This window comes from Gobius niger (genome assembly GCF_951799975.1).
Source record: "Gobius niger genome assembly, chromosome: 2".
Taxonomy (NCBI): Eukaryota; Metazoa; Chordata; class Actinopteri; order Gobiiformes; family Gobiidae; genus Gobius; species Gobius niger.
Window position 1 is genome coordinate 42,078,155 of NC_136853.1, and position 22,873 is coordinate 42,101,027.

At 41.6% G+C, this 22,873-nt stretch overlaps 2 protein-coding genes across 2 annotated transcripts in view; one reads left to right on the plus strand and one right to left on the minus strand.

Moving 5' to 3' along the window:
• Positions 1–1,070: 1,070 nt before the first annotated feature.
• On the minus strand, positions 1,071–12,411 carry phyh (phytanoyl-CoA 2-hydroxylase). The gene is made up of 9 exons (XM_079552517.1): positions 12,278–12,411; positions 10,753–10,808; positions 9,768–9,878; positions 9,330–9,498; positions 8,275–8,356; positions 8,014–8,195; positions 6,477–6,626; positions 6,094–6,225; positions 1,071–1,301 (listed from the first exon to the last, which is right to left on the minus strand). Exons 1-9 carry the CDS (start codon positions 12,341–12,343, stop codon positions 1,248–1,250), a joined length of 1,002 nt encoding a protein of 333 aa, XP_079408643.1. The 5' UTR covers positions 12,344–12,411; the 3' UTR covers positions 1,071–1,247.
• A 1,820-nt stretch (positions 12,412–14,231) lies between these two features.
• The window catches only part of cdk17 (cyclin dependent kinase 17), a 76,177-nt gene continuing 67,535 nt past the window's right edge, over positions 14,232–22,873 (plus strand). The window contains exon 1 of the mRNA XM_079552472.1: positions 14,232–14,618. The gene's annotated coding sequence lies outside the window, so the exon portion shown is untranslated. The remainder of the gene's footprint in view (positions 14,619–22,873) is intronic.

The following is a 22,873-nucleotide window of genomic DNA, read 5'->3' on the forward strand; positions in this document are numbered from 1 at the left end:
GTGCTCTTGAGCAAAGATCGGCTCCTTTGGCAAACTCCTTTTATTTATGCAAGATGAGATGCCTGAAGATGAGACAGGAAAGAACACGGCCCCAGTTTAAAAACAACCAAATCCCAGAAGACCAGGACGCTGCGGCACCGTCAACACAACTATGTCCACAAACTAAACATCGACGCAAACCTCGCGTAATTGAAGTCTCTAAAGCGCATTAGTGACCAGTGGTACGGCCAGACAACATATCATTTCACCTAAATCAAAACACAAACAAAACTTACACACTTACGCTAGAGTTCTCACAATGTTATTTAATTAACATTCCTTTCTTCATACTGTACATTGTCATTACAAAAAAAAAAACTTTTTTCTATTCCTGCAATAAGATTTATTACCAAAATTGACATACAATTATGAACAGCACATAATTACATAATTTAATAGTAATAAAAATAATAATACAAATCTTAAGGCAACACAGTTAAGATTAAGGCCCCTTTACAACTTGCTGATAGATACAGACGGCATCTCTGGAATCGCCCATATATGGTCATGTTTGAAAACAGTTAAGGGGGAAAACAATTTGGAGAAAAATCTAAACTTTCTCTAATTATTCAAAAACTACTTTAACAAATGCTCAATTATAAATATAGTTTTCTACTAAAGAAAGAAGCAAAGACATGGAGAGGAGCACAGTGGTTCAACAGCCCATAAATACATAAAAAAAACGGATAATGCTAACTTGATGCTACATGTTAGCATCGGGCTAATGCTAACAGTTAGCTAGAGCGAGCTACAACTGCCATTTTTTCACTTCTACTGAACAATGTGCTGTGAGAAAATATCCATATGGGCCCGATTTACACTTGACTTTATTTATGTGATAAATAAGTTCATGTTCTACCAGAAAATGGCTTAAAAGAGTGAAAAATTGTGTTTCTCTGAAGATTCTATTTTCCCCCTCGGCGAAGCCACGCCCCCTTCTATGACGAGATGCCGTCTGTATCTATACATTTTTTGCTTCACTCATTTCTCATTCAGACATAAGTCTCTCTTTATCAACCTGCATTTACAATAATATCTAATAAACTGTCAGCCCAGTCTCATTATTAGGTATATTGTCGAAAATACCTTCAAAACTAAAGGTAGTAAAATTGCTTAAATCCCTTAAATTCACAGTAAGTAGTGGTTTTCTGTTCACACGTTTTGATTTGCAATACTGTGGTCAGTCATCCAAGAAAGTAGAAAATTGATCACAAAGATATTCTGTCTCCTTGCACCAGCCGCCCTCTGAAAGCCCAAGTGTCCTGTAAAACATATAACAATACTGTATTAATCAAACTGAAATCAAAACTAAAAGTCATAAGCAAAATGAATCCAAACCAGTGTTCTAATAGCAATTAAAACAGGTCTTCAAAAATTTTCATGTGACTTTTTAATAACAAGGAAGACAAAAACATCTATATGTGCTGAAGCTGTGTGCAAACCAATGATATTCTCCAAAGCTATTACTGACATTGACAATAGTATGTTTACATGTGTTAAGTCTGTTATTGGTAAGTATTCTGTAATCTCTCTCTCTCGCTGCTGTTATTGCGCTGACTGAGGCACAATTATAAAGAAACATGGTGGTCTAATGAACAAATTAGTAGTAAAAGTGTTAAGTACTCAAACAAAATGTACAGTATTTAACTGAAATATTTTGATAGAACTTTGCGTTGGGGCTAGATGCAAGTTAGCCATTTTATACTCACTACTGCCGCCTCAGGTCATACATGTAACTGCAGCTTCTATATTAAGCTCGTGCATGACGGCACTTCAGACCTGAATTAACACCTTTTTAAGTGACAGTGCAGGATTTTAGAGGCAGTTGTGGTGAACAGGTCTGAGCTCATTCTACACATTAGGACATGGCTGGAACATGTAGGGGGAGGAAAATGCTTACTTTTAACATTTTTAAACTCCTTATAGTCCCTTTAAAAGAACAGGCCACCATTTTTATATACTGGGATATGTTCCTACCTGAGCTTAGACGAGTTGATGCGTAACAGTCTGGTCTTTGTGCGTGCCCTCAGTCACGCAAAATGACCAAAGATGTTGTTAGCATTTGGCCTCTCCCAATGTATTCCTATAGCTCCAAACGGGGGTGGAGTTGGAAGCTACCACACTCTTCCACGGGCACAAAGACCAGACAGGTACGCATCAACTCTTCGAAACTCAGGTAAGAACATATCCCAGTATGTAAAAACGGTGGCTTGTTCCTTTAAGACAGGGGTCTCAAACTCATTTGGACCGGGGGCCAAAAATGCGAACCCAGTGTTGGTCGGGGGCCGCAACAGACGAAGCCTTTTATATTAAGTCAATTATGATTTAGCAACTTTTTATTGTTTGCTATAATATAACTTAAAATAGACTGTACATTACCTATCTGCACATGTTTAAGCTTCTCGAGGTTTCCAATCAGCCAAACATTTGCTGAGCTTCTAGATTTGAAATTACAGACTTAGACAATTAGTTTTTTGTAATTAATCCCATTTTGGTTCTGGGCATCAGTGATGTTTCAGGAGTCAGGTCCAGTTTCTCTGTGAGCCTTTTAAAGAAATGCAAAATGTACAAATGTCATTTTAATTTAATGTTGAAAAGCACAACCAGGGACTGGAGCTGATCATGAGCACCAGCAAAAGCATCAGCTTCAAACTTGTTTTGCTCTGTGTTAATTTTCACCCTGTCATATAATAAACACATCCATGAATGTGTGGACTTGGACACTTTTCCAGACTCTGGTGTGTCTGAGATCAGCTCAGTGAGATTCACCTCATGTAAATAATGTGGAGTCACTGACCTCTGACCTTTTTCTGACCGACAGTCAGAACTGATAGGGCTTATATTTTTTACTGTCAATGTTGCTGTCATTATTTGCAGTATTTTAATACATTTCCATATTCTCTATTTTTAATGTAACTATGGGTCATGTGTTCCCACATGTGTCCTTAATAAAGATTAAATTCATTGACCTGATAATGTAGCTCTGAGAGAGAGATGGAGAGAAAAGGCTCCTCACTTTACTGTTGTGACGCTTTTAAACACTATGCAATGTGTTCGCTTTGCAATGTCCTAGGCTGGGTTTACACATGGGCACGATGCGTTACGAATGCCACGAATCCACATTCGTGACCCAGGATCACGAATGTGAGTGGAATTGGTAGAGGTTTCACGCGCCGCCACGAACTGTTGCTGCGTGTTGTGATTAATGGCACGAATTATTACGCACTGTCACGAATATGCATCCCGCACTGCTGCGTGCGGTGGCACGCTGCTGCGCGCTGTTGCGGGTTATTGGGAATTGTCTCGTTCTGTCAAAAAATCTGTCAAGAATTGGGCGAATGTGGACAAGATCGCCAGCCGCGCACACCGGGGTGGAGGCGGAGCAGAGACGTCTCGCTCCACCGTGCTCTCCCTGACTCGTTGGGCTCTCGCCAAATCGGGATAAACAAAAAGTGAATAGACCATCAGCGTCGGGCTTGTCCATAAACTGAAGAATAGCAATAGTTTTTTCAGTCTATGGGACAGTCACACCAGTTCAACCCCGCTCCTGTCAACGTGTAACACGGGCAAACGCATCAACAAACGCACGCGCTTCATGTCAGATAAGTCCGTGCAACAGCCGCACATTAAGGGCTGACTTTACTCCACAGAATAAGCATAAAAACACTACACTCACTGTGCACTTGATCTTCTGAGGATCCGTCGTAGAACTTGCTGCTCTTAAACCTCTTTATCCAATGATTCTCACGTGTCTGGTCAGTCATCAGCTCCATTTGGAAAAACTTCATAATCCACAAACACAGGCCTGTCTCCACCTGCCCCGCGCCCACCGCCGCTTGTTTTACGTGTCTACGGTTGTAAATAAGCCTTAACTTATCCATGGTGTAGCTGCTGGAACCATGCGCTGTTGTTTTGGTCAGTGGAGGCAGCGTGGGAGATGCATTCAGGGACAGCGGCGCATCTCCCTTTCCCTGTCTGATGTTTACATTCTCGCAGTCCGCAGCAGAGTTGGCGCTACCGCGCGGTGCCTCATGGGAAATGTAGTTCTAACGTGTTTAATGTGATTTACCGGCGGGCCGCATATAATATAAATAAGTAATTATCTCGCGGGCTGCAAAAAATTACCTCGCGGGCCGCATTTGGCCCGCGGGCCGCATGTCTGAGACGCCTGCTTTAAGACCATACATTGCCTTTGCTCTGCCTGATCCTGCTAGATCTCAGAACCTAAGCAGAAAGAGCCTGTTGGTACTTGGAGGAGAGACCGTTTGGGAACACCAGGAAGCCTGGGTGAATGTTGTGTGTGTGTGTGAGAGGTGGGTGGTGGTCGGAGGGGTTAATGGCGCAGATTGGCAGCCTCACTTCCGTCAATCTACCCCCAGGGCGGGCAGCTGTGGCTACAATAGTAGTTTACCAACACCAAGTATGGAGTGAATGAATAATGCAATGTAAAGCGCTATATAAAATATATATAAATATATATAAATATAAAACCAATGCATTATCATTACTATTATTATAAGATTGTTTGTTTATTGTCTATTTGGTCGGGACAGTGCATGTTAATGAACACACACCAGACTCATGCATGTAAAAAACGCCATGCGAGCAGTATTAACACATGCTCATTCATTCTGGCCTATTTTACATGCTTCCAGTTGTACGGGAACATGTAAAATCCACACAGAAAGCCCCCGTCCCCACAGTTATTTGCCTCGAAATAGTGGGACCATTCTCCAAATTCTGAAGTGGATCTTGACCACAAGAACCAAAAGCTGAAACAATAGCCAGTTGTTCATGTTTCAGATTGTTATCACATCCAGGAAACCCACACAGACACACATTGTCCCCCACACAATCCTTCCCGCTATAGTCAGAATAAGAATCTCTTGCCAACATCCATGATCCATCTACAAGTTTCAGGATTCACAATAAATACTACTGTGTGCATGGGCTAAGCTTCTAAGTATCCTTCGAGGTGAGTCAAATTTAGAAACTTAAGCTCAATGTCAACAAAGTGCATGTACTCATTAATTTCAAAGAGCTGTTTGCCACTCACATGCGACTGGTGAACTTAAAAATAAGACCTAGAGCGGCTCGATTATTGAAAAAATAATAATCACTAATATTTTGGTCATAATTGAAATCCCGATTATTCAAACGATTATTTGTTGCCTTAAAAAAAAAAGTCTATCTTTTATCTTTTTAAATTTATGTATTTATTAATTAATCAAAAAACAATGCTGAATATTTTATGTTTTCTGAACAGTCATAAAAGTACAAATGATTTCAAGTACGCCGTGATTAAGGAGAGGCCTCTGTTTCACACCTGCCCCCTGCTGGCCAGCCCTCACACCTGCGCAAGTAAACTGAGCAGCGCGGCCTGATGACATCATCACACAGCGCAGTTTGTTTTTGAGCCATGGCACCAGTGTTAATTTTGACAACATATTGAAATGTAGTTTTAGTTTTAGTCTTTTGACGAAAATGTAGTTCAATTTTAGTCTAGTTTTAGTCGACTAAAATTGCAAATAAATTTAGTCGACTAAATTTAAGACGAATTTAGTCGACTTTGCATTTATAATATTCATTATAGTCATATTTAATCTTGTTCCTCTGCTTCATGGAGCTTCTCCCACATGAACAAAGCTCAGAGCTGTTCCTTTGGCAGTGAATTTACATGATCTGAGGCTCTTTCAAATTGTCAATAGAAGTTTGGATGATTTTAGTCTCTCCTTTTCATTTTTATTTAGTCTTATTTTAGTCGACTAAAATATCTGGACATTTTAGTCATAGTTTTAGTCTCATTTAAAACTTTTAATTTAGTTTTAGTCCAATTTTAGTCGTAAAAAATATCACTTTGACTAAAATTAAGACTAAATATTTTAGTCGACGAAATTAACACTGCATGGCACATGAAATGCGAAGGGAAAATAATCCCGGCGGCATGATATAATGTAAGTCTGCTTTGCAAAAAAAAAAGAAGGACCGCTGCTTTCTTCTCCCTGGACTGAAGATGTCCTGCTCTTACATGATGTGTATGAAGTGACCTCTGACCTGGAAGGTAATGCCGTCCACTCTGAACTTCTTCTGTGCGATCTCGTTCACTTCCTGCTCGATGTTTTCCTGTGTGGTTCCCTTCACGTCGATGTAATAGCATTCAGCAGCAGCGTAGTGGCAGGAGATGGCCTGAGTAGTAACAGAAAGAAATACAGCAATTTCAAACACCCTAGTAGAGACTGCAACATGCCTATAGGGGGCAGTATTGTGTAAAGAGCTGATATCCTTTGTGTGTCCGTTCATTCATAATTCCTGAACAATCCAACAATACTTTTAGTCCATTGTGTTTCCCAAGTAAATGTATTTTTTAATGCTGTAATAGTGACTTTCTTTGGATGCACCAGGAAAGCAGGTGGATTGTGGGTAATGTTGTAGCTTACCTTGCGGAAGCCCTGGGTCTGGTTCATGCCTGAGCCGTGGATAAGAAGCGGGTGGAAGAACACAGTGTCTCCTTTCTCCATCTCCAGGTGCACTCTGGGATGGTCCGGGTTGTAGTCCCTCACTCCGTGGTACATCTTGTTCACACCGCCCTGAAATCAAGTAAAGATTAGCAGATCTGGACATAATTAACTAGTATTGTACGTTCACTTGGTGAGTTACTGAGGGCTTTCAGGTGGGAAGCATTAGCGCCGTCATTTACTTAATGTATGCAAATCACACAAATGTTTGACTTTCAAAGCACCACCAACGCCGGAACTCTTAGCTCACAATTAAAATAGGAATAAAACTGGAAGAAGAATTAAACAAAGGAAGCTGATGAAGCTGAAGTTTACTTAAAGGCACTACAATTTTTTCATAGTAGTCGAACAAAATGAGTTTCGTCCCCCTTCAGTATATTGTTTCATGAGAAAAACACTGTGCATCTAATTATAGAGCATTTGTATCGATTTCATTAAAGTAGCACTAAGCAACTTGTGCTCCCGCAACATGCCACTGCAGGTGTTGTAGCATGTTGCGTGTTTTGACTTATTAATTGTCCATGAGAGTAAATACTACGCTGACAGAAAAAAAATAAAGGAGAGAGGGATATTGTGCATCCAATTACACTATTTTTTTTACTCAAACTTGGCTGTAAATGCTGTTAAAGTGGTGCTAGCCCACAGTTAGCGTTGCCCATTAGCCTGTAAGCTGCTTCTTCGTGATTCCATTAGTGTGTATTGGTGACTCCGACTCGGTGGCAGTCAAGTTGCAAACATGGTTTTATGGCAAGAAACACCAGGTGGAAATGAAAGACCCCACAACCATCCCATTAACACTTGTATTACCTCCAGAGGGACTATGGAAAGGATTTATTAGGGTAAACAAGTTACTTAGTATTGCTTTACAGGCACTATACCTAATTTTTCCATAGTAGTGGAATAAAATTTGTTTTGTCCCCCTTTAGTATATTGTTTCATTGGAACAACACTGCATCTAATAATAAAGCATTTGTATCAATTTCATTAACTTGGAGGCTAGTTTTCTAGCATGTGAAAGTGACCCTGTAAGTTGGGAAATGCACCTATGTGAAGAATTGGGATGTTACAAACATGTTAGGAAAGTTCTGAATGAGTTTGGATCACAACTGACATTTCAATTTAGCGTTATATTTAGCATTATATTATTAAGATTTTACAGGAAATGTTATGTTTTTAAATATAAATGCTCATTAAAAAAAAAGTATTATTTACTTATTTGTGTATGTAATTCATCTACTACAGTTTGCTTTTCCTGTATAAAGGCTTTGGTTGCTATGTTTTGCTAATTCTGTGTAATAACCTCTTCTTTACTTTGGACCCATCCTGAGTGGAAGCATCAATCTGACAAGAAAAGCCGATTGTACACCTTACTGTTTTAGTATGATAGTTTTCCAACACTTCCAACACTTATTTGTGCTTTAACATTTTCTTTTCAATGGCCCGCTCCTTGCGTCCTCACCTCCCACTCGGGATAGTCGTGCTCACTCAGCGTCCCGGTGTGAGTCCCGGGAAGCACCACCAGACACCCGTTCTGTCTGTTCACCGTCTCCATGGCCGTCCAGGCACAGATGATTCGGTCGGCGGGTCTGAATGGGAAGTAATGCAGGTCCTGGTGCATGGGGTGACGAGAGGTCTTCTTACCTGAGACACACACAAAAGACACAATCTAAAGACATCAGAATGATCTGCTTCAGAAATGTCCAGGTCTACCGTGTTATACCTGCATCTGGCGGCTTGTTGATCAACATGGTGTGCATGGCCATAATGTTGGGTCCAATGAAACTCTCCACATACTTCAGGACCTGGCACAGAAGACAGTAACCGCAACATTACGATAATGGCAACACTAACCACAGTATACCTTAGGTCTGACTCAGGGCCGTGCAGAGACAGCGCTACAGAGAGGCAGGGGCTCAAAAATCAAAACTCCTACTGGTAATATTTAAAATGAGTAGCTACAGGCGCTACAGTTGGGAAAGCCTTCTGTTATCAATATTTTATTGTATTATTATTATTTCTTTATTTTATTTAGCATATGGTGCATCTGCCTCAGACCACAAGTCTCTTTGCAGCGCCCCTGTAGAAACACAGACTTTCACAACTGTTTGTCTCCTTCACTTCACTCTCTTCACGGGGCTGTGGCTGAAACAGGGGCTTAAGAAAAGACAATAGACTGTTAAAACAAGAAATAAAGAGCGTTTTGAAGCACAAGTTGCAGAGATAGTTGTTCTTCTCCTTTCCTCTCTCTGAGAGCTGCGCTGTCGCAGGACCGAGGGCAGCGTATTGAAAACACGCAAACAAACAAGGGTCTTGTTCATTTTGGATTGGACTGATTAAAATAGGCTGATAAAAAACCCATGGTAAGGACAACGGGAAAGCTGGATACACAAATTATAATACAAATAAATAGAAATGTATATAGAGAAAAGGGCACTTGAGGGCTTGGAGCAAAAGCCCCCCCCCCCCCCCCCCCTCTGCACATCCACATGGTCTGACTGATAAGACTGTGGATGCCAGTCTTCACCAAGAGCCACTGAGTTGCACACCACATTTATACATAGAGGACAAAACCATTTTGCATTGGTCAGAGCTAGGATCGAACCAATAACCGGTCTCACTTTTAAATTAGTAGGTCTAAAGGTCAAGTTTATGTAGGTGGAGATCAATATTTACTTGCTGTTAAAGGTACTTAATTTTTGATCGGGCCCTTTCTGGATTGGCAAGTTTCTTCTACACAGTGCAACTCAGTACAGCCTGAGAGTAAAAGTGTTCTACCTGCGGCAAAGCGCAGAATCTGAACAGCTCAGGGTCCTCCTGAAAGTCCTGCAGCTTCGACACGGCCCTTTGATCCGGAACAAACTCGGACTTAGCGATGGCCACGTCCCTCATCACTATCAGCCCAGGGATGTCGACCTCGCGCCTGCAGATGCGCTCGAATTCTTGCCTGAAAAAAACAAATACGAAAAGTTATAAAACATATGGTTCATCATTTCCAATAAGCCCCACCCCCACAAAACACAGGGATGTTAACTGTTTAAAAGCTCTTGATCATCACAGAGAAAACAATCTTCTTAAATAAATATTGGTCATTGTCAATTCAATATTCCTCCATTTACAAGTGATTTAGAATGTAATTGCGTAGGTTGTTTTGGCATTTTAACATTTGGATCAATAAAAAAATAAAAAAAATTCAACAATAGGCATATTATTTACCTGAATTTGTCAATGTCCTCGGGCGACACTAGGTTCTTGATGAGGAGGAAGCCATTTTCTTCATAGAACAGTCTCTGCTCTGGGCTCAGCAGGCTGTTGTCCAGGGAGTATCTATGAAGTTCAACATATAATAACAGTGGGAAATTAAAAATGTTTTAGCTGCAGTATTAGCCTATGACAAGAAAATCCAGAGCACCCTAAGGAAACCCATCCAGAAAGCAGGAATCGCGCTCACAGTGAAAGTACTAGGATTAGGTCAATAACAACCGGCCCCCCCACAGAAGTTCTGATTTGTGTAAAGTCATTTCTCATATCATACTGAGGGCCAGAGATCAAATGCCTGTTAATCTCTTAACCCTCGCCTGAACCGAGCATTTTCTCCAGTTTTGCTTTACCCAAATCTAAAAGCTTGAAAAAAAAATGTCAATATAAGTGAGGATGAAAAATGCAACAAAAGTGCGGCGAAATCAAAACAAAAAAAGAACGAAAAGACGACAAAAACTTCCAGAAGCTTTTAGATTTGGGCAAAGCTGTACTGGAGAAAATGCACTCAGATAAGGTTTTTGTTTAATAGAAACAGAAGAAAAGGTAATACAATGTGACATATAAATATCTAAACATGTGCAAGATAATTGCATATTACAGAGAGAACATAAGAAAATAAAATAGAATGAAGTGAAAGGGTTATAAGTAAAAGAGTTGTTTAAATTAAAAAAATCATTAATTAAATACCTATTGAAAGCATGTGTTCAGCTTTTTTAAAGTCACATGTGATGTACAACTGGCATTTGTTGAAAGTGATGAAAATCGGCCCTCCATCAAGCAAACCTGCCTACCCCTGCTATAGGACAAGGACTCTGTGGTAATGCACATTGGGATCCAGGAACATAGACTGTTGTGCAAACTGCTCAACAAGGGCAACCTTTGCTCCCTTGAATGGTTGACATGGCCCTAAAACTACCTCACACAGATTCAATATCCTTACCTCAACTTCAATGGTTGCGTGGAGGTCGAAACTCCAGCACTTGTTGGTGAGGCTCTCTGTTAGTGTCCAGTCAAGGAATAAAACAACCACTTTTTCTGTTCCTGTTCACTAAACTCTAATTGAAATTGGGCTAAACAGGTGCAAGATTTTTAACACATTCACCAAAATACAAAAAACATGCACTATACGCACTGTAAAAACAAACTATTGCTTTGTACCAGATTTTAGCCATACAATATACATACATTTTCAGCATTTTAATGTCTGCTGTTAACCAAACTTATTTGCAATACAGATGTTTTCTTAGTGTACCTGTGATAGTTCAACTTACTTACCTGTTTGTTCTTTCAGTTGTATTCAGGGGCGGACTGGCCATATGTCCATTCTGGAAGAGCACAGAGGGGCCACTGGCTCTAGGGCCACCGGTCTGGCCTCTCACTTTACCTTACCCTTACCCCCGGGCGTAAGCAAGCTTTACCCAAATCTAAAAGCTTAACCTCTTAACTCCCGCCTGAACCGAGAGGATCGTTTTCCTCACGTCATCAGATTATTTTTTTTGTTGGGTATTCAACTCATCTTTGTAACTCATTTTTTGGGTCATTTTTTGTCACATTTTTGTAATTTTTTTGGTCATTTTTTTATAAAAAAATTTGTCAAATTTTTGTAATTTTTTTGTCACTTTTTTGTGATTTTTTTGTCACTTTTTTGTAATTTTTTTGTCACTTTTTTGTGATTTTTTTTGTCATTTCTTTTGTCATTTTTGTGACATTTTTGCCACTTTTTCATCCATTTTTCGCCACTTTTTTGTCACATTTCCATCATTGTTTTCGTCTCACTTTTGTTGCTATTTTCACACCTTTTTTCCAGGAGCTTTTGGATTGGGGTAAAGCCAAACTGGAGAAAATGCTCTCGGTTAAGGCGGGGGGTAAGAGGTTAACATATGTATTTGTGGAAGTGTCACAATTACGCTAATTTGGGCCAGGCTGACCAGAGTCCAGGGCTGTTTTCCAGTCCCAGTCCGCCCCTGGTTGTATTGTAATTAAAAGCAGACTTTGCGCGTGAACTGAACATGAACTTTCACCTACTGTAAACAGGCTTTTGTTGTTTGCATTAGAAACCATGAAAGCTGTGCTCATAAACATATCCATGTAAAGAATCGAGATGTTGCAAATGTTTAGGAAAGGTCTTGAAAAGTTTTACAAAGCAGTTTAAAGTGTATAAAACCCCTTTGATTGTCTTTAAATAAAAAAAACAACACCAGCCAATGCTCAAGAGTCAAGCCCTGCGCTTACAAAGTCCAGGAACTTCCTGAAAATAACGGTGCGTAAATACAAAGAGATGTCCACTAATCGTTCCTACACACAAACATTGTAATAACACCGCGTAAAAGCGCAGCACGCGAGGCCTGCTATGACTCCCAAGACCCCGGACTGTACAGCGCTGAAGACCCGCCGGTGCGCGCTCGTTTTCGGGGAAGCGCTAAACCCTCTCCCACCCCCCTCTCCGTCAGATGTTCAAAGGATACGATAGTCGCAGGAGGGCAGTCGAGATGCCCCATGAGATGTTTGAGTCTGTCCGCTGCACGAGACATCCTGATGGCGGTTTCGGACAGAGCGTCGCGGTCCTGGCTGGTTCCGCTGCGCTGAGACTGCAGACTGTGACAGAAGCAGAAAAAAACTAGGTCAAAGAGTGAGGTGACGTAAAAGCAGCCGACAGCAGGTGAACACAGGAACACGACAATTATTGAATCATTTTTATTTGTTTAAAATGCATCTAAAAAAAAAAGAAGTATGGGAGCGATCAAATTAAGATGCTGAAGAAGAGACAGAAGACGAATAAAGCCGATACCCTTGGCTGCATTTACCTTTATGAGCCAAAAGAGGGCGCTGCGCAAATGCATTTTCCTTGAGGATTTTTGATCTTCTGTCCTAAACAATATAGAATGCAATTTTCAGCAAACTAAAATAAAATAAAATAAAAGCTTTGATTTTTTTACACAGAATAATCTCGCCTACTTAGAATAAATGGTCATCTTTAGATACAAACTAAACTCGCCTCCACCTTCTGAGGAGACTGAGGTCCTTCGGAGCTCACCTCCATCATGGACAACACCTCCCACCCACTGCACGGGACTGTAGAGGAGCTGAGCAGCTCTCTCAGTGGCAGACTGAGACACCCTCAGTGCAGGACGGAGCGCTACCGCAAAGCCTTCATCCCCACTGCTGTCAGACTCTACAATAAGACTGTGAAGTAACGCCGACTGTAACAAGTGAATTTCTCCTTTGTGAGATCAATAAAGGTTTATCTTATCTTATCTTAAAATAAGGCACGGGAAAAAAGTGGCTTCCGATCTCATGGGTCGGTGGAGAGTCCTTGCCTCAAGTGGAGGAGTCTTGTTCACGTGAGATGGAGTGTAAGATCGACAGACGGATCGGTGCGTCGTCGACATTGATGCGGCCGCTGTATTGGACTGTTGTGGTGAAGAGGGAGCTGAGTCGGAGGCAAAGCTCTCGATTTACCGGTCGATCTACGAACCCTCACCCATGGTTTTGAGATTTGGGTAATGACCAAAAGGACAAGATCGCAGTACTGACGGGCAAAATGAGCTGCCCTCGCAGGGTGGCTGGGCGCACCCTTCGAGATCAGGTGAGGAGCTCAGTTACCCGGGAGGAGCTCGGAGTAGAGTCGCTGCTCCTTCACGTCTAAAGGTGCCAGCTGAGGTGGCTCGGGCTTCTGTTTCGGATGCCTCCTGGTCGCCTCCCTCGGGAGGTGTTCCAGGCATGTCCTAGTGGGACAAGGCCTCGTGGAAGACCCAGGACATACTGGAGTGACTATGTCTCTGAGCTGGCCTGGTGTCGCCTCGAGGTCCCCCCAGAACAGCTGGAGGAGGTGTGCGTGGATCGGGAAGTCTGGGCATCTCTGCTGAGACTGCTGGATAAAGCAGAAGAAAAAGGTTGGATAAAATAAGGCAATAAGAAATGAGTAGGCCTTGTGTTACCCATTATGGACACACATCAAAGGCAGGTTTCTGGTTATTACTACAAAATATAAACCTTCCAAGTAGCACCTGGATCAAGATTTATTCAATACTATATCGAATCGAACAAAATTGAGACTAAAATGTGTCGAAACCATAAAAAAACACCCAACTTACATTAAATTATCTCTGATCAAATTGAATATGGGAAAAAAGAGAAAAAAATAGTGCCATCAATACCATCTGAAAAAGGCAGAACCACCAGTGATAAGCTCCACAGCACCACTGGCATATGGCTTAAACAAGGCAAGATAGTATAATGTGTGTGTATTTTTTTGAATGTGTGATTGATTTCACATTTTGAAATGAATGGCAGGAAATGTGCGTAATGTGTGCGTTTATTTCGAAACGTTTACGCACACGCGCTACGGAACGTATAACACGGCTTTTATTTTGAAAGCGTAAAACCGGACGCGCTCACTTATCGCGTCTCTCACTTGACAGTAGCAGCTCTCCTCTTGTTGCAGGCACAGGCACCCTCCCATACAAGAGAGCCCTCCTCCAGCCTCTTTAAACTGCTCCCACCGCCACACCAGCGACATTTTGGGGGGCGCGTTCTCCACCCCTCTACCTGCGCACTGCCAGCGTCTCTTACCCTACGTCTAACAGAACAGGATCGTTTCTCTCTCTTCCGGTACGCGGCTGTGTCTCCGGGACCTGGGCGCACGCACGCACGGGGAGAGCTTGTTGAGTCGAGGCTGGGCTGCTGCTGCTGCTGCTGCCTTCTTCTTCTGCTGTGGGCGGATAACGAGAGCGGCATCCGGGCCTGGGAGCTCCACAAAATTCTCTAATAGTCGGTGGTGGGAGCGAGGGATTTCAACATCCTCAGGTACGTCTGAACCATTATTAAAAGTAGACGTCTCCAAATTCATTCTTGTCCAAACAATTACCCCCCAGTGTGAAATGTAGCAGCATCAGCGTGCGCAAATAAAAACACAGGAAGCGACCAGAAGAATGCTTTTGCCTGCATGTCATACTTTGTGCATTGTATTGTGCTGTATTTTCCTTTTTATTACCTGTGCGTTATGCTCCATTGTTGAGAACCTATTATGTTTTTGTGTTGATTCTGATGCCCTTTTCTTATATTCCTTGTAAACTTATTGTGCCATTCAGATCAAAACCCTCCTTATTCTTATGTGCTTTCAAAATATGAGCCAATACCAACCCAAACAAACCAGTATGGTGCAGTTCAGGGCAACAGCTTTCAGAGGTGAATTTGGGCATTACATAAGCTTTGTCATCCAGAGTAGCTCAAAAGTGCCACCATGGGTTTTCCTGAATTGCCTAATGACATAATTCAAATTCCTTGCTGCCTGCGCTTCTAATGTGAGTCGCATTAGCATTAGTTGTGGTGGTCAGTTGCTGTTTTGGTGCTCGGGAAGGCTTGACATTTCCACTTGAAAGCATTCCTCTGCTGTACAAACGGGCATCAAAGGATGTGCACAAATCATGGAGCGGACGGGTGCTGATGGTGTTGTCTTCTGCTCTGATGTGAGGTAACTCGAGTGGAATATGTCATCATCAGGTTATTCGTTTACACTGAGGGAACACCAGGAATATTAATAACAATTGATTTTGTTCTTTTTAATTTTGATTCTCCCCCTCCTGGAGCCGCCACCTTAATGTGGTGGAGGGGCTTGAGCTCCTGAATGATCCTAGGAGCTCTGTTGTCAGGTGGTTCGTGCCCCTGGTAGGGTCTCCCATGGCAAACAGGTCCGAGGTGACGGGTCAGACAAAGAGCGGTTCAGAAACACCTTATGAGAGATCAACAGGCCCGGTCAGAACCATGAGGCCGTCCTTCTGTGGACCCACCACCTGCAGGAGGAGCCATAAGGGGCTGGTGCCATGTGATTTGGGCAGCTCCAACAGTTGACCCCACGACCCGGCAACGGACAAGTGGAAGAAAATGGATGGATGGATTATTTTGATTCTCGTTCGTGTTGAAAGATTTTGAGGAGAAAGTGAGTCGATGGTGCACGTCTGTGAGGTCTTTTTTCTTAGCCGTATTGAATAAAAATGTCTGACTTTGATCGGTGAAAGGGGCTGAGGAAGGCAGGCTGAAGGAAAGTGTTGAAATGTTGAAGGAAAAGTTGAAAACGTAAAGCGATGTTTTCTTTTTGTGCCGTGGCTGTCAGAAACTGAGTAAGGCCGACACTATCCTCTAAAAGTAAAAATACAAAGTGTTGTTTTTCATCCAATTCTAATATCTCGACCTCCCCATTAATGCTGCAGAGACGACCTCCTTTCATGCTTTTGTATCAACTTGTGTCTTTATGTTTGCATCTGACCCACATTTGGATGGAGGCTGCTGGCGTGGTGGGAGCTATACCCCATAGGTCAGTGTAATTAGCCCCCTCCTCGTGTCCAGGGGCTGTGCTGCATTTAGCTTGTATTGACTCGCCCCTGCATTATGTGGCCCACAACAGCAGCCTAAGAGGCGCGAGCATGTACCGTGAAATGTGCACACACATGCGTCCATACATAAACTCCAGGGCTGTTTCTTTGCAGAGATTATGGTTCGGCAGAAAAATATAATTAAAATAAATAATCTTGATTAAATTCATATTAACATTACCTTCTATGTTTGATCATGCAAAAAAAATAAACTTCAGCTGAACCAAAGACACTACTCAAGGCAAACTTTGGACTAATTTCAGGAGATCGGATCCCAAATAAAAAGGGACTTTTTGATTATTTCATGTCAGGAGGAGTTGCAAACATCTGTCAAATTGTTTGAAGGGAACACAGTATAATTCTACCCTCATTCAAGACATATCATACAAATACTGTTTCCTCTGCTTGTAGCCTGTTCGTACTTGATAGTTCGAACAGTGAGCTGCTATTTGTTGCCTTAGAAAGCTATAGATTGGTGGAGGCAGCCGTAAACCTCCCTGAAAAGTCCATACATTGACCAGTGGTACATAAAATCCAGCACAAGAGGTAGGTTTCCCACACTTCTTTGCTGCGTAGCTCAGGCAGGGATGCTAATGCTGTTGCCATTAGAAACAAGGTCCTTCCCTCATTCTCTCATGCTTCAGCTCAGGTGGGTCAGTTACTTACTCGGGCCTTCTGAACTTGCCTGAATGTAAATGTTATCCCAAAGGTGTCACAATATATCTTGTCTACACCTGATGGGGTCTTATGTTTAATCTTGCTCACACTTCTCACTGTCTCAATACTAGATGTGCCAGAAAATAGCTACCGATATTTGCTTTCCTCAAAGAAAGAATGCCTCAAGTCTGGGATCCTTTCTCTGTGGAGTTTGCATGTTATTCCCGTGTCTGAGTGGTCTTCCATCCGTCTAGCATCCTGATTTATCCCTCAAGCTAGGCCATCCTGACCAAGTTCCTATCTAGGGTCCAATTCAGAAGGCCAATCTCTCAACTTGTCAACATACCTTTGATATCCCCATTTTAAATACCAGACTGCCAATCACCCTATAGTTCCACGACGTTGTTCCCTTCTACTGTCTGCCCTAAAGCAAAGAGATCAGTGGCATTATAGAGGGATATAGAGGAATGGAAATGCTACTTATGTCCCTCTGGTGTGGATCACTTACTATAAAATGTGATGTAGAAGCAGCGTTATTCACTCTGGTGTAAAAATAGTGTGCTTTATTTAATGCAGTGATGTCAGTTCTCGGGCTTCCAAGTAGTTCAGTCAATCCCATAGGTTTAAAAACTAAACTGGACTGGCGTTTTTAGGTAGATGCCAATGTTTCACCCTCCATTAGGTCGAGCAAGGCAGTTCTCCGTCCCGGTCCAGATGTAGGCGTGGTGGGCATAGATGGTGGTCTTCCAGCGTCAGACGATGTCCATGTTGATGGCTGGGCGGCGGGCGCACTGATCTCTCATAAATGTCCTGCTTTCCCCCTCTCTGAAACCACTGCGGCTCATTGTCCAACAGGCAAAAGTGTGTCCCAATTCTCACATTGCTCATAAGTGGAAATGAACAAAAGTCTCTCACCAAGACTTTTGTTCGGGACACTGTCTCACTCTTTCAGAATTTTATTACTGATTTTGATCAAGAGTTTGTAAGTTAAAAATCCAAAGCGCTTCTCGTTGTTTCAACACACGATCATGGTCTCCTCGAGGTGGGGGCGGCACCTGCTCGATCCCGCAGAAGTGCAGGGATGAGTCCTTGTCCTGCCGTCTTATTGCGCTTTTGTGTTTGCTCATTTGTTGTTTTAATTCACGTGTAGTCTTACCAACATAAGCATGGACAGCGCAGCAGGTATTCACCTTATTCCGCCCACTTTTGCCTCATTTTGCCTTGTCTCGGCACTTCCACTGTACAGACGCGAAGCCCGTTCATTTAAACGGAGAACGAGGGAAAATGTTCGCCACCCAAATCTGATATTTAGTCGATTTGATTTGTGTAAAATGAGCCAGACTAACGATATAAATGTCTGTGTCGATAGAGTAATTGTAACCATTTTGCATTTAAAATACCTTATATTTGAGCAGCATCAGCTTCGTGGTTGTAGTGATCTGCTAGAAAATAGTCCCTCAGAATGCAATCATTCATGTGATGCAAGGTCAGTTATATTCCAAAAATTATTCTATCGACACATTTATATGGTTAGTCTGGTGTTATAAGTGATTTGCCTCAGGTGCACTGTGGAGTCAGACTGTTTTTAATGCAGGCTACCTGATGCCATAGAAATGCGCTAGCCTAGCACTAGCCTAGCGCCACCTAACTCTTCAAATATAAGAACTGCATGAATTACAAAAAAAACATATCTCCAGAAATCAGCAACACTCTGGATAACTAGGAAACGAGGCCCTATGTCAAAAATCCTGAAAAATCCCTTTAACTGCAAGGAGAGAAGGGGCGGGCACAATTCATGGCGGCGCCCACGCGAGCCTCCGGAAAAAAGGTGAATACGACATGGGTGGAGGCGCACGTGATGACGCTCTGAATGAGAAGTTTCTTCCCGGTGAACGGGTGGCAAAAATGATTTGTTTTCGTTGTATTGTTGCATTGTGCACTGGTCTCGCGCTTGTAGTTCCCGTTAGGTGTTGGGGGGCAGAAGTGAGGGGCTTCTGCCACAGGAAAAGTCTGAATGTACAAGAGTCTCGTAGATTGTTGCCTCTTCTGTGCGTGAACAGGGGTGGATTTTTAAATATTTCCACCAGTTCGGGGGCAGTGATCAGTATATGCCAGTGTTTCAAAACTATTGGTTTTATTTTTCCACTGTGGGGAGAGTAAACCGTGTTGAATATGGTGGAAAATTGTGTTTCCTTTTTAATTGTCCCTCGGTTTGGATAAAGCCACTGCATACGCTTCCTCAGTCCAATGTGAAGGGTAGCCCCGATGCTCATAATGAAAGTGAAAAAGAAGTTTACAAAAAGTTATGCAAAATCATGTATGAGTCTCTCACAGTCTCATGAGTCATCCGTCCTTATTCAACATCACTCCCCACGCTGTATTTTGTCTGTAGCTTTACTAATGCCAAGCAAAAGTTTCTCATCATTATGTCCCAAAAAGAGCGTCCAACAATCGCTGTGGAGAAGCGTGGGAATCAACCTTACTGCAGGTTTAAAAGGCCGTTGCCGTTGACAACCAAGTCTGGCTTTGACTTCCTCTGCAATGTTTTCTGTTGTTTCAGCGTTTGTCCATTGATTTCTTTTTGTGAAATCATTTGAGGGGCGTGTTCCCCAAATGGAAAGGTGTTTTATCTCATTGACCAGCCTGATATGTTGACGAATAGACATATGGTTGTTGTTTAAATGTTAAAGGGGCTAGTTGCAAGTTAGTCATTTTATACTCACTGCTGCCACCTCTGGTCTTATGCGTAACTGCACCTTCTACATTAAAGGGGGGGTAATATGCAAAATTGACTTTTTCAATCTTTACATCATGCTATTATGTCATTCCCTCATTAAAAACATGCCTGAAGTGTTGCCTTGGCACATTTTGAGAGAGCAATTTTATACGAGGCAGTTATTCTAATTTACTGCATTTACAGACCAGCAGAAGGTTTGGTCATCATTGTAGTGTGATATAGACTGGTGCTATGTGATTGAAAAAAGCATAATACCCCCTCTTTAAGCTTGTGCATGACGGCACTTCGGACCTGAATTAACACCTTTTTCAGTGACAGTGCAGGATTTTAGAGGCAGTTATGGTGAACAGGTCTGAGCTCATTCTACACATTAGGACATGCAGCATGTAGGGGGATAAAAATACTTAGTTTTAACATTTTAAAACTCTGTATAGTCCCTTTTAATGATATAAAACAAGCATGTGAATAACTAATGAAGCAACAGTAGAGGAAAACCAAAATGATCAAAATAATGATATGATTTTGATAATAAAATCCCCTATCATTCAAGTCTAAGATTACATAAAAAGGGCCAAAAGCGAGTTGCTCCATAGCTAACATCTCCCGGGGCGGTTTTGAGCTGTCAGTTTACTGCCGATGGTTGGGTGTGCGGCGGTGGGGGCGACGTGGCAATTACTGGGGTTTTCTGGGGTCTAATTCTAGGCCTGCGTACAGTTTTAGCGTGGGATGACTTCAACTTCACAGTTCGACGCTGTGATGAGGGAAAGCTATGCTAGCCATGCAAAGAATGTAGAGTGGTGTGAGCCCATTGTCTCGTTCACACCCCGCAATATTGTTTTTTCTTTTTTTTTTTTTTGTTCTTATGGGGAGACATGCAGAGCTTCCTTCTCTCAAATTTAGGTCAAAGCGCTTCAAGTGAACACGTACTGTCAGGCTTGGAGGAGCTGCTGCTCGGAGCTTGGCGGAATAAAAAACAAAAAACAGTCTGTCATATATGTCTGTGGTGCTGTTGTTGTGGGTGAACGCGTGGGTGGCAGAGAGTATGAGAAAGATTGTCTAAAGAATGGAAAGTGTCTATGCTTAGGTTTTACAATGACTATTTATTGAGAGCTAGTTGTTTGATATGATTCGGGCCGGTTACCAGTATATGGTATCGGAAAAAAAGTTTAGGTACTGGTGTGAAAAAAGAAATATTGAAAGCAGGAACCGAAACAAATATTATATCTTTAGAAACCAAGTTGTGATGCCTGTTGGTCCAGACACCGCATTGAAGGAAGTTACTTGGTTGTTTCTGCTAAAATAAGTGGCACAAATTTACAAGAAATTGCCTTTTTATGGAATAATTCATATTTTGTTTCATTATTGTTCTGTTTTGTAGTTCTAGATGACAAATATTTTTAATATAGGTATCGAAAAAAGAATTAGTTAGGTATCAGTATCGAAAGCCAGGTGTCGTTAAGTCCTAGTACCCAGCACTAGGTCTGATATACTGTATATTCTAGGGTTGCACAATAGAAGATATGTAATTGCGATTGACACTAATGTGATGATAATAATAATAATGGCTTTACAAACCTGTGTTACCAAGTTTCTCAAAGTGCTACCCACAGCCTTATATTAGGGCTGTGCAATTAATCGAAATTCGGTTATAATTTTTTATAAAAACGATTACAAAATTAGCAAAATCGGGAAGAAAAAAAAATCTTTAAAATATTTATTTATTTATTTATTTATTTATTTTCATATTCATATTCATATTCATGGCGCAGGTGTGAGGGCTGGCCAGCAGGGGGCAGGTGTGAAACAGAGACCTCTCCTTAATATAGGCAAACTTGAAATCATTTGTACTTTTATGACTGTTCAGAAAACAGAAAATATTCAGCATGTTTTTATTTATTTATTAATACATATATAAATAAAATAAATACTTTTTTTTAAAGGCAACAAATAATCGTTTGAATAATCGTGATTTCAATTATGACTAAAATAATCGTGATTATTAGTTTTTCAATAATCGAGCAGCGCTACCTTATATACATGTTTTTAGTACAATAGGCCAGAGAACCGGGAGGAAACCTGCACACACGAGGAGAACATGCAAACTCCACAAAGAAAGGCCCCGTCCAGGTGGGAATTGAACCTGGGACCCCCCGCTGACTAGGGGGCACAGTGGGGACTACGGATGCAAAGTAGCTATTTAGCTATAATTATGTTTTTGACAGCTTTTTGAGTAAAGCTAAATAACTAACCATTTTAAGTGGTTCTCTTTCTTGTGTCGTTGTGGGTCTTCTGGGTTCACCATCTCTACTTTGGTCAATAAATCAACTCTGTCCCATATGTTCAATTAAACAGTCTTTGCCAAGTTACAACCTGTAACTACCTTATCAAGCACGTGAATATGCAGTACACTGGCTAAATGCGAATGTACTGATTTGCCTTTTATGTAGTCATTTTCTGTGTTAAACTTGCCAGCAGGAATCCATCAACACAGTATTCCCTGGCCAGGAAGGTGAAAAAATTAGATTAGAAAACATAGCAGCTGAACCATAACTTGCAACATAGCCAGTACATTTGATTCATATTAACACTTTATTATTATTTTGTAATTTTTTTGGATAAGCTGATGCATCAGGTTGACATCAGTGAGTTTCCACCTCACCTGGGCATTACATTTTTTTTAAATATCTCAAATAGCCTATAGTTAAACATTTGTTATTATAGTAAAGATTGTAATCATATAAATATATAGGTCGACCGATATGGGCTGATGTCAATTTTTAAGACTGTCTATAATCCTGTATATGATGCTTCTTAAACAGTAAAATGTGTCAGAGTTGAACTGTGACCGCAGGGGGCGCTGTGAGGGCTATACTGCTGATTTAATCAGAACATTCATGTTTAGTAGATCGCTTCAGAGGGAGCTTGTTTGAAAGACAAAAGTCTATAACTATTATACGCAGAAGTCTAGAATATAGAAGGTGTACAAACTTGAGACCGATTTTCACTGCAATGTTCCTCCGCTCCCCCTGAGGCCTTGGAAGTTGTGGGAGGGCTCATTTTAAGGCTCTATCACGCATCATTGTAAAATACCCAAATATCGGCCTGATATATATATCGGCTGGCCAATATGTCGGTCAGGCACTAGTCCTAACTATGCTCATTTAGTCAATGAATTCATCACAAATGATTGACCTGCCAGTGCCTTGTTTGTTGTAGAATAAAGAAACAAAAATCGTGCAGTAGGTGCAGTCCTCCCATAGGAAAGCCAACACATGGTCAAGGAGTCAAACCCGAGA

Bases quoted from the DNA above. Each gene is read 5' to 3' on its own strand.
- phyh (XM_079552517.1), bottom strand. From the start codon at position 12,343: ATGTCTCGTGCAGCGGACAGACTCAAACATCTCATGGGGCATCTCGAC. The intron at 8,196-8,274 runs GTATAACACGGT...TGTGTGTCTCAG, and splicing joins CAACAAGCCGCCAGATGCAG to GTAAGAAGACCTCTCGTCAC. The intron at 1,302-6,093 runs GTCAGAGGTCAC...TATGTTTTACAG, and splicing joins TGGACGGCATTACCTTCCAG to GACACTTGGGCTTTCAGAGG.